Below are 11,542 nucleotides of genomic sequence, written 5' to 3' on the forward strand. Positions count from 1 at the left end.
CCTCTGGGTTTTTAGTCCCAGAAGGAGCACAGCACATCCCAGTCAAAATCTCCAGCCTTGGATGCAGTCAACACCGAATGCTTCTGAGGAATGCAACCCTCCTTCCCACCCTCACAACACCTGTAACAATAGAAAGGGGAAAAATTTCTTCCTAATATCCAACCTCAGCTTCCCTTGCTGCAGCTTGAGCCCATTGCTCCTTGTCCTGCCATCTGCCCTCACTGAGACCAGTCCAGCTCCATCCTCTTTGCAGCCCCCCGGCAGGGAGGTGAAGGCTGCTGTTCAATCCAGCGGTCTTCTCTTCTCCAGACTAAATAAACCCAGTTCCCTCAGTCTCTCCTCACCAGTCACGTCTCTCAGCCCCCAAACCGTTTTCACTGCCCTCCGCTGGACTCTCTCCAATGTGTCCACATCCTCTCTGTAGTGGGGGCCCACAGCTGGACACAGGACTTCAGATGTGGCCTCCCTGGTGCTGAACAGAGGGGAAGGATCACTGCCCTCCATCTGCTGGCAACACTCCTGCCAATGCAGCCCAGGATGCCGGTCGCCTTCTTGGCACCAAGGGCGCACTGCTGGCTTCTGCTCATTTTCTTGTCCCCTGTCCCCCCAGGTCCTTGTCTGTAGAGCTGCTGCCCAGCCTGTCACCCCCAGCCTGCACCGGTGCAGGGGATTGCTCCCTCCCCAGCGCAGGACTTTGCACTTGTCCGTGTTGAACCTCATGAGATGTCTTTTTGGTCCAATCCTCCAGCTTGTCAAGGTCACTCTGAATTCTAGCCTGACCCTCCAGCCTATCTACTACACCCCCTACCTTCGTGTCATCTTCAGACTTGCTGAGAGTGTGCCACATCCCATCAACCTGGTCACCAATGAAGACATTGAACAAAAGCAGCCCCAGGACCAACCCCTGGGGTGCTGCACTTGATACCTGCTGCCAACTGGACATCAAGCTATTGATCACTGCCCTCTGAGCCTGATGCTCCAGCCAGTTTTCCATCCACCTTGCAGTCCACCAGAATCACCAGAGCTGAGTCCTTGAGCCAAAGGCCGTAGGGTTGCTCTAGCCAGCAGCCTGGGATCCGTTCCAGCTTCACTTGTGCCTTGGAAGGATCAAGCGTCTTTCTTCCGGGAAGGTGTCCAAACATCTTCTCCACTGTCCTTGGCCTTGATGCCCTAGGAACAAGGGCCCCTTCCAGGCCTCCAAGCCCAGTCCCTGGTATTGCATGGACCTGTGTCAATACCGATCCAGCTCCATCTTAAAAAGGAGAGCTGGGTTTTGTGCCTCTCCCCATCACTGCTGCTCAGGTGGGCAGAAACCTGCCTCTCATTTCCAGCCTATGCATACTCCTGGCTAGCTCACCTTGATTAGTTCCTGCCCTTTTGCTGAAGTACCTCTTCTCCCTTCTTGACAGCCCCTTAGAGCTGTAGTTCTCAATGTTTTTTGGCTCAAGGCCCCCACGGAAAATGCCACCGCTTCGTTTTCACTCCTTTTCAGCTGCGGAAAAAATAACAGAGCCGTTTTCTTTCTTGCAAATAGCTTGGAAAGATGCAACAGAGCAGAATGGTTTAACGCGGTGCATTCCTGTTTGAGATCTCTGGGCTGATCTTGTGAATTGTTCCTACCCCTGCAGCACCCTTGAAGGGATCTCAAGGCACCTCAGGGTGCTGGGGCACCTGGTTGGGAATCGCTGCCTTATGGAGCACATCTCTTGCTAGCTTAGCTGAGTGGGAGATATCCTGACCCTGACGGCTGCTTTTATGGTGCATTGAGCAGTGGCTTGTATGGGAGAAACTGGAGGAAAGGCAGAATGTGACAACTCCTAGCTTTCTGCCTCAGTTGAGTGGGAAGAGAGGGTCAAAGTGCTGTGAAAGGGCATTTAGAGTGATAATAACCCAGACGTGACTTTCGGGGAAGAGACACCCAGATGGCCCATCCACTTCCCAGCTTGCAGAGTCCTCTGGTTTCGGTGGAAACCTGAAAATCTTCCACTTGCTGCTTTTTTCCATAGGGTGCAAAACAGGCCGCCAGGTTCAACCCAAGTTCTTGCGTGGCTGCCAGCTGCACGATGGACCAAAAGGCCTTTGTCTCTGCTTTCAGCCTTGAAGCCAAAGCGATCTCATGGTGGACGGCAGCTATCGTCGTAGCTCTGCCCTTTCTCCGCAGCTTCGCCCAAGGACTCGAATGTGCTTCGCAAGTCTGAATGACTTCGTCCTCTGTTCTCCTGCGGAGCTGGGCAACGTGGCTCATCCACATGCATGGTGTCCAGAGGCATCAATGTCTCGAGAGCTGTGTAGCGAGTCTGCGACAGGGCTTTAAACACGGTCCCTGCGTAACCAGGGTTGCACGTAATCCCAGTGCCTTCCTCGCTTGTGCCGCTGCCTGCAGGCAGGGAGATCCCTTGATCTGCTGCCCCCACCTGCTCCCTTTCCAGCTGCTGGGTTGTGAGCCATGGCTGATGCTTCTGACTTCCTTGCAGAGCCCCATCCCATCTCCCTCCATTTCAGAAGAGAGGCGGGTGGCTTGGCAGGAGGCTCTTCAAAGCACGGCCCCTCGGGCATCCCCTCCTCCGCTATTTTTATCTTTTGTTCTAGTTCCTCTCCTTTTTGGTGCCTGCTTTTTTTTTGCCTTCCCCCTCACCGAGGGTTTTGGGGAAGGAGAACTGCATGGCTGCTCTTAGTTTCTGGCTTCTCTATGCACAAGAAGCAGCCCGGCAGCACCCAGCCATGCCCCGCATGCAGTCCTGAGATGGCTGTCGCAGACGGCGGCTGGTTTCAGGGTCTCTCCCGGGGCTGTCGGGGCTTCTGGACTCCTTCTGCCTCCCTCCAAGACTCAAGGAGGCTTGTGTGCAACGTTGGTTGTGAAGGTCCCAAAGTGGATGATGGGAGCACCATGCCCAAGAGATGATGCCCAGTCTGGTGTGACTGTCTGGGGTGAATCCAGGGTCCCAAATCCTGGCCTACGATGCTGGCAGCCAGCTGGATCCACCAGTTTGAATGAAGAGATGCAATGCCTTTTCCTTCCCGTACTCCTCTCCCCTTCGGCTCCCGGCATCCTGAAGTCCCTGGTATAGGGGGCCTTGTCCCTTTGCTCAGGGTCAGACCGATGCCACATTTGGGGTCAGGAAGGGATTGTGTCCGGTGGTCAGATTGGTGCAGTCTGGAGGGGGTTTGCTCCCCTCTGTAGCAGGGGCATGACCTCTCCCCAGGGTCTCTTGAGCATCTATTGACAACATTTCATAGTTGCGGGATGTTGGCTGCTGCAGTCCCCCTGCTTTCCCGGTGGCAGGTTTGGGTGCAGCGTTTGGTGTCGTGTCCGGGTTGACGGTGGTTTCACTAATATTGGATGGTGGGTTTGCCTGGCCTGGTTTGCACGGGGCTGATCCTGCCTCAGGCAGGAGCTGGACCAGATGTGACCTTTGCAAATCCCTGCCAGCCCCGCGGCAAGTCTTTCTTTATGACTGCTTCCTACCTGGCTAGCAAACGTGTCCCTGTGTGGGCGCCTGGCTCTAGCTCATGATGAAGGGCCTGCCTGCTGGCCTTGCTCCATGCTGCTGTACCCACTAGGCAACTTAATGGGCGAGGATGTGCAATGATGATGGAGGTCCCAGGTGGCAGGTTCAACTTCCAAAGAAAGCTATGCAAATCCATCTGGTCAGCACTGAGGGCCCCGTGGCCATAGGCAGCCAGCCAATACATATTCAAATGGACATTGAAATATTGCCCCCTGACCATCCACATGCCATTCCCACGACCCTCCCTCCTGTATCCAAGTGAACAGAGGGAGGGTCTTGATCCTGGCAAGAGTCTGTCCATTGCAGTCCAAGGCCAAATCGGGTTTCCTGCACTTCGTGCACCCTGTTTTGGAGCAACTCTGCTCAACGTTTGGTGTTCAGACGCTAGTTTTTGCATCGGTGGAGCTGGACTCTTCTGGATGGTGACTGATGACAAAACAAGGAGCAATGGAAGCTGCAGCAAGGGACGCTGAGGTTGGATATTAGGAAAAACTGTCTCACAAGGAGGTGGTGAACCACTGGAACAGGCTGCCCAGAGAGGTGGTGGCATCTCCGTCCTTGGAGGTTTTGAAGACCCGGGTAGACCAAGCCGTGTCTGGGATGATGTAGTCGGGGCTGGTCCTGCTTGGAGCAGGGGGTTGGACTGGATGCGACTCCTGAGCTCCCTTCCTGCCCTCATTGTCTCTGATTCAGTGATCATCCTGCAGCCCAGAGGGGTTTCCCATGAGGAGACAGCTGTACTACTGTAGCAAAAAAAATCTTTTCCCACATACAGGATGCACTTTCTCCCCCCAAAAATCAGCTCCCCAAAATGATGGTGCGTGTATCAAATGAGGAAGCCGATTTTCTGCCTGGGGTTTGATTCCTGCTCCACAGGGCAGCAGCTGTTACATTTCTATTTAGGTAGCGGAGGGAGTCAGTTGACTTAATGGTTCATTTTTCTTCACTCCCCAGGTTTTAACAACGCTGTCTCCTTTTTAGTGCTCTTGATTTTGTTCCACTAACCAAGCTAGCCTTTCTTACTGCACTTTTGCTGTCTGCCAGCTGTTTCTGGTCCGTCTCCTCTTATTTCACAGCCTCGGAGACTTTTTAGCTCTTTTCAAAGTGATAAATCTGCCCCCATGGAGATCAGTCTTCAGCAGCAGCTAGGGTTTCAGCTTTAGTACAGAAGGGAGGGTGAGTCCACTGAAGATTAGGCTGTGTCCGTGCTTTATGCAGCTGTAACTCTGGAAAGATCTTTTTTTTCTCTTTCTGCCTTTCAAAAACAACGTGCGTATTATATTCAGGGGAATACTGTATGTGAGAGAAGTACAGTAATTATGCCCTGAGGCAGGAGCAAGGGGTTTTCTTTCCATCTGGGGTCTGAGTGCCTGATGGTGGGTTTATGGAGCTCCCTTTCCACATGAGAGGTGCAGTGATGTTTCCTTAAATAGCTTAAAATATATGGATTTATTCAGCTTATTATTATTATTTATTAAGTGTGTTTATTCAACCAGATCCTTTGGAGCTGGGGTGCCACTGGAGACTGGAGAACGGCCTTTCTGTGCCCTTCCCTGCCAGCTTGTAGCCCTAATCGCTCTTAGTTGGTCCCATCTCGTCATCGCGGTGCCGGCAGCTGGGTTACTATAGCGTTCGTGTCGGCCGCACAAAATGAACGATCCCTGCCATCAATATTTAAAGGCCTCGCCGGTCCTTTTGTTTACTCGTCCCTGTTTCTCCATTTCCCCCGTGTAATTGGTTGCACGTTATCTGCTCTTCCCTGTCGCACACGTAGGAGTCTGATATTACAACATCCTCCATGAATCTTTTATATGAAAGCAAAACAAATGCGCAAGCAATAATTAGACTTTGTTTCGCATGGCAGGAAGCGCGCCGTCGTTTCACCGGGGTCGGGATCCAGCTCTCGGCTGCGCAACTGCTGATGGCAGGGCAGGGAGGGAGAAATTTTCCTTCGCAGTGCATGTGCGCATCTGCTTCGCCTGTGCATGCGCTCTGTTTGCAAGCGTGTTCGTTAGGGATGATGGGAGCATAGGATTCATGTCTGCCCCTTCCCAGCTCCTTGCCCATTCTCATCGTGCATGCCTCTCATACAGCCCTCTTGCTCATTAGCAATAGGCTTAAATTTAAATCTGCCTTTTTTTTTTTTACCCCCTGCCAGAGGTGCTCTCCACAGACCTGTTACATACATATGGGTCGACTAGTTTGGCCCAAGACCATGGGTTGTCATCATGTCCCTGGCAGAAGGTGGAAGAGGCAGGGGGTGGTGGGTAGGAGGTATCTGTCCTGCCAGCGGGCCACTTCCCTGTCTTTAATTGCAAGCAGTTGCTTTCAACCCAGCCCTGTTCATCTCCGTACCCATCTGTTAGCAGTCGCTCCCATAGCACTGGTTATCCTCGATCTCCATTTCGGCATCCAGGCCACCTCTGAACAGCCAGATTCTTGCTGTCAGCTGCTTCCCGTAGCCCTGAGCTCTGTGGCTCGTTTTCTCCTAAATGTTAATCATGTTAAATTTCACCCATCGGGTCCTGTTAAATGCCCCTGCCACCCTTGACCTTTGAGCCTCAGCCTTGACCTTGACCTGAATGTCCCTGCCACACTTGGGGGGTTGGACTAGATGACCTCCTTCCAACCCAAATTTCCTATGAATTTTTTATAGTTCAGTGACCTGGGTAGAGCAGCGTGTGCTCAGAGCACCATGAGGATGGACGGCCCAGGGGTTAGCAGTTAGGAACCCAGAGTCAGTCCCCAGCTCTGCCACCAATTCAGCTGTACAACCTTGGGCAAGTCACCTTGTCTCCTTGTTCCTCTGAAAAATGGTGCTCATAGCTCTGTGCCATGGTGGGGATGGTGAGGGTAAACCTGCTGGGACTCAGACACAGCGGTCATGGGGGTTGATGTCTCAGTTGAGTTGGGCAATGGGACAAGCTGCCCAGGAAAGTTGTGGGAAGAACAGGCGTCTCTCTGGGTATCCGTGCATCTGTGCAGGAGAGGTCTCTTCCAGGCCGGGGCTCCTGAGACAAGGTAAAACGAGCAGTGTTAAGGTCTTGGTTCTTTGTAACCACAACGGTCGGCTGCCTCTTTGTCCGCGCCAGCAAACCTGTGGAAGGAGGTTCCTGACCTGATATGAAAGGTGCCACGTCTCAGCGTGTTGCGCCCAAGTCGGGCGGCTTCTTGCAGCCAGCGTCTCCCGCTCCAGTCGAGCCACCTCCGTGCTTCTCCAGCAGCCTGTCGTTTCCTTGCTGCTGCTGCTGAGAGCTGCATTCGGCCTTTTCCTTCAGCATGGCACAGTCAGTGCCCGAGGCTCACGTGCAGACTGAAGCAAAAATGAAAGGCAAAAAAGAAATTAGCAAATTCTGCAATTATGAACTGGGAAAAATGAAAGGCACAGAAGGCAAGTGGCTGTGTTGCACCAGACCAGGTGTATTCTGCGCCCCGTGCTGCAGGGCCAGGGTTGGCTGCCCTTTGCTTGTAAGCCTGTGAGATGTAGTCCTCTTGATTGGGGTTGGGGTTGCTTGGGATCTGTTGACCGAGCAACCTTGGCTCCATCGTCTCCGGAGCATCAGCCGACGGCTGCGTTCGGAGCCGAGTCAGGATTGGTGTCTTAGTGGAGCAAACATATGCCCCAGGGTTGAAACCCCCCCCGCTGGGAACTCCCAGCGGCGGCAGGAAAAAGGGGAGCGGCGTTTTCCAACCAGCTCATCCGGAAACCACAGCTGCGGGCTCCTGATCCAACTCCAGCGCAGCCAAGAAGACATCACAACCATTTAATTGGAAACTTTTGGGCCCCCGCTTTCCCTGCGCTGCGTGCGCAGTGCCAGGCTGGTCCAGCGGTGACCCCCTTACCCACTCGAGGGTGCTAATAAGCATGAGAGAAGTAGGTTAGAGTTCAGAGCGTGCTGGAGGCGCATTGATTTTTGATTGTCACCCTCTTTTGCTGAGGAATTTCTCTCGAGCCCTTTGGCTTTGCAGAACCAAACCCGTCGTGGGCCGTGTGGCGGAGGGTTTTTGTCAGCGAATGTCAAGCATCCAGATGCAGAGTTGCTGATAATTTTTTACAAAGTCGTGCCATTGTTCGGCTCCTCACAAAGCTGCCTTTGAAGAACGTGAAAGGGTTTAAAATGCTACGGATAAATAAAAAGGGTGCGTGTCCGGGGGGGGGGGGGATGAGCAAGGCAGTGTTTTGACTCAATTTGACAGGCTGCAAAATGCTGGTGGAGTTTAGCAGGGGTCTCTGCACCACCCGGCGAATAAATGATCCATCCTGTATATCCCCAGGCTTTGTCTAACGGCTTCCAAGGCAAAAACCTCATTGACTTTTGTGCCTTTTTTGTCTTGCCACCGGGCTCCTTTTGGCTTTGCTCTTGGCTTTCAGTGGCCTTTCATGCCGACCAGGTGTAGCCGCTGTGCGACCAGCTGCTAGCCGGCAGCGGTTTCCTGCCCCGCAGAGAGGCACTGCTGGCCGCGTGTCACCAAACGGAGACTCGCAAGCATTTGAAAGGCACGCGCAGCAGAGCTGGAGGGGAGGGAAAAGCCGATCCTCGCTGGTTTGGGGCTTGGGGAGTTTTTCCTTTTGAGCCAGCAGTTTGCAAAGGAATGGGACCCTGCTAGGGTCTTGGGGAGGTACTTGTGTGAGTCGGGATGGGTAGCACCCCGCTGTTCCCTCCAAGGCTCTCCGAGCACATTGCAAAGGAAGTCAATGAAGGCTTTTTACCAGGATGGGGAAACTGAGGCACAGAGAGGACAAGGGGCATGTTACCCAGTGCACCAGTCACCAATCTGGCGCTCTCAAGTGCTCTCCCCATCAGGCCGCGCTGCCGTCTGGCACCAGGCTGCCAGGACTGAGCTCGATGGTCCAAGGGAAACCAGAGCCGGGTTAAAGCTGAGCTGTTCCCCCCCTGTTGACTTGAGCCCCCTCTCCCCCATCACTTGGGCTGGTGCTTTCAAGGCCCCGATCCTGCCCTGGGATCCTGTCACATGGACCCCTCCAAAGGTCCCTGTTGAACCCTCGTTGCAACTAGTGAGACTTTTCCCGAGTCTGGTGGTAGGACCTGGGCCGTGGGAACAGAGCCCCCAGCATGCCATGAGCTCAGCCCCCATGTTACTGACCCCCGAGTCGGCTGAGACCAGCGTCTCCTGCAGGCTCTGCTTTCGCTCACATGGGACAATTAAAAACTGGTCCAGGTCTGGACAGATGAGCCAGTTGCTGGAGGTAAGGAGTGGCGGGAGTTCACCCTGCATCATCTGTTCCCCAGTTACTGTTTCATGTGTCTGCTCCTATCCCGGGGGAAGTGCAAGCTGAACCGGGACTGCTTGCCCCCACTGGCCACGGGGGTGTTCAGATGTTATTGTGGTCTGAGTCCAGTGGCTGAGCCTGAAACGGGACTGGGTCTCCATGACCCGGCTGTGATTGAGCTTCCACTTCCCCCGGGATAGAAGCAGACACATGAAGCAATTGCCACAGTCTAGCTTATCCCTTCCCCTTTCCCCTGGGCATGACATGTCTGCCTGTCCACACCCACCGGTGGCAGCACGGGAGTAATGTCCCCTTGCAGATCTTGGACAGCTGTTGGAAATGGGCCGGGGCTTGAAGCGGGGCCAGACAGGCTGCTTGGCGTGATGTTAAACCTTGTCACCTCCTTCCCCGCAGGTGCCCCGGACCCTACTGCCGGGGCCAGCATCGACGACGAGAACTGCTGGCATTTGGATGAGGAGCAAGTGAGGGAGCAGGTCAAGCTGTTCCTCTCTCAGGGAGGCTACTATGGCTCCGGGAAGCAGCTCAACTCCATGTTCGCCAAGGTGAGGCGCTGCCCACGCTTTCGGGATTTGCGAGCGCTCCGATTTGCCCAGTCTTTCATGTGTTCGAGACTGGAGAGGCCACCACATAGTGCGGGGCTTGGCATGTGTCTCGGGCAAGGGGCAACCCACCCAGTGAACCCATCAGACTCAAGGGTTTCTCTCCCCCTCCCTTCCTCCCGGCGCAGGTCCGCGAGATGCTGCGGATGAGGGATTCGAACGGGGCCCGGATGCTGACTCTGATCACAGAGCAGTTCATGGCTGACCCGCGGCTCTCGCTCTGGCGCCAGCAGGGCACAGGCATGACGGACAAGTGCCGGCAGCTCTGGGACGAGCTGGGTAAGAGTCGCAGATGCAGCCTGGAGGGATGGGGCTGGGCTGGGGAGAGCGGGTAGACCCAGAGCCATGGACTTTTTGTGGTGGTCTCTTTTATTGGACCAGCTGCATGGCTGGGAGAAATGAGGCTTGCTGTCAGGCACAAAGCTCCCTCCCCAGTATCCCCCTGCCATGCAGGCAGCTGGGGCTACAGGAGTCTGGGAGCCTGCACTGTGTCTAGTGATGGGGGAGTTTCCAACAGTGCATGGGGGCCAGGACTTGAGACACTTTGATATCAGTGTCATTTAATTGGGATCACAGGAAAGCAGGGCTGGAAGGGACCTCGTATTGAGTCCAGCCCTCTACTCAAGGCAGGAGCATCCCTCACTAAACCGCCCAGACACGTCTGTCCAAGCTGCTTTTGAAAACTTCCTAGGATGGAGATTCCCCACCTCTCTAGGAGCCTGTTCCAGTGTTTGACCCTCCTCAGAGTCAGAAAGTCCCTTCTCATTTCCAGCCTCAGTTTCCCCAGCTGCAGCTTGAGGCCATTGCTCCTAGTCCTGTCCTCTGCAGCCACAGAGAAAAGCCCATCTCCATCCTCCCTGCTGTCACCCTTCAGCGATTTAAAGACCGTGATCAAATCCCCCCTCAGTCTTCTCTTCTCCAGACTAAGTAGCCCTAGTTCTTTCAGGCTTTCCTCATCAGTCTTGCACGTTGGTTTTGTGCACTGCTTTAAAATGATACCTGGATCTGGTGTAGACAGGCTCTGGGGTGGAGCGCCGAGAGTTGTCTCGGCCCAACCAGGGTGTAAGGGGCACGCAGAGATGGGGGGGGAAAACACCAGTGGTACAAGAGAGGACTTGCACCACAGCACGACTGGGTCAGCCAGGGCATGAGTGTGAGAGCGGGTCGGGGCAGGTGTAGAGAATAGCGAATGGTTTCATAGATGCAAAGGGCTGGCGGGCTGGAACGGACCCCCTTAGGTCCTCTGCTCCAACCCCTGCCTGAGGCGGGATCAGCCCCACCTAAACCAGCAAAACTATGGTCAGCCCTGACACGATACCAGACATCACACCTGAACCTGCCCCAGGGAAAGCCAGGGGACTGTGGAGATGATGCCATATTGCTGCAAAGGGGGTTAATATCTCTTGAGCATCCCAGGCAGAGCCTGTGCCCCTGCTTCAGAGGAAGACAAAACCCTCCCCAGTCTGGACCAGTCTGAGCAGGAGGAAAATCCCCTCCTGCCCCCAGTGCAGCGTCGGTTTGAGCCTGAGTGCAGGGGCAAGACCCTCCAGCCAGGACCCTGCAGGTTGGTGCCAGTAGGAGCATTGGCTCAGCCCATCCCCAGCCTGGGCTGAAGCAGCACCAGCGCTGCTGGGGGAGGTGGAAAAAAAATAACCTGACACACGTTGCCGCAGGTGAGATTCCCTCCCAGCTCCATGCAGCAATACCTATAGTGGAACATAACCTAGATCACCCCTGCCCAGCGGCTGTCCAGTGATATTGGTGGGGCAGAGGGAAACCCTCTTCTTGAACCCCTTCAGTGATGGAGAGTCGCCCACTTCCCTGGGCATCTGTCCCTGCCCTGACAGTGAAGAAACGTTTCCTGAGATCCAACCTAAACCAGCTTTGCTGCAACTTGAAGCCATTGGTTTGTAGTTCATAGTTTCTAGGGTCGGAAGGGACCTGAGCAGATCATCGAGTCCGACCCCCTGCCATGGCAGGAAAGAGTACTGGGGTCAAACAACCCCAGCAAGATGTTCATCTAACCTCCTCTTAAAGCCCCCCAGGGTAGAAGCCAGCACCACTTCTCTTGGACGTTGGTTCCAGATCCTAGCTGCCCTGACCGTGAAGTCGCGCCTCCTGGTGTCTAGTCTGAATCTCCCCTCTGCCAGCTTGTGACGGTTATTCCTGGTCACTCCTGG

At 54.6% G+C, this 11,542-nt stretch overlaps 1 protein-coding gene and 1 long non-coding RNA gene across 2 annotated transcripts in view; both read left to right on the forward strand.

Annotated features, from left to right (window-relative positions):
• Nucleotides 1–11,542, forward strand: part of ZSWIM5 (zinc finger SWIM-type containing 5) — a gene marked incomplete at its 5' end in the record, with an annotated part of 149,394 nt that overhangs the window by 116,989 nt on the left and 20,863 nt on the right. The window contains 2 exons of the mRNA XM_019528315.1: nucleotides 9,157–9,305; nucleotides 9,491–9,641. Coding sequence (XP_019383860.1) covers nucleotides 9,157–9,305; nucleotides 9,491–9,641 — 300 coding nt within the window. The remainder of the gene's footprint in view (nucleotides 1–9,156; nucleotides 9,306–9,490; nucleotides 9,642–11,542) is intronic.
• Nucleotides 4,124–6,757, forward strand: LOC109286730. The gene is made up of 2 exons (XR_002094662.1): nucleotides 4,124–6,499; nucleotides 6,531–6,757. It is a non-coding gene; the product is annotated as an uncharacterized LOC109286730 (long non-coding RNA).

This window comes from Gavialis gangeticus, unplaced genomic scaffold, assembly GCF_001723915.1.
Source record: "Gavialis gangeticus isolate Ggan-Ray unplaced genomic scaffold, GavGan_comp1, whole genome shotgun sequence".
NCBI lineage: Eukaryota > Metazoa > Chordata > Crocodylia > Gavialidae > Gavialis > Gavialis gangeticus.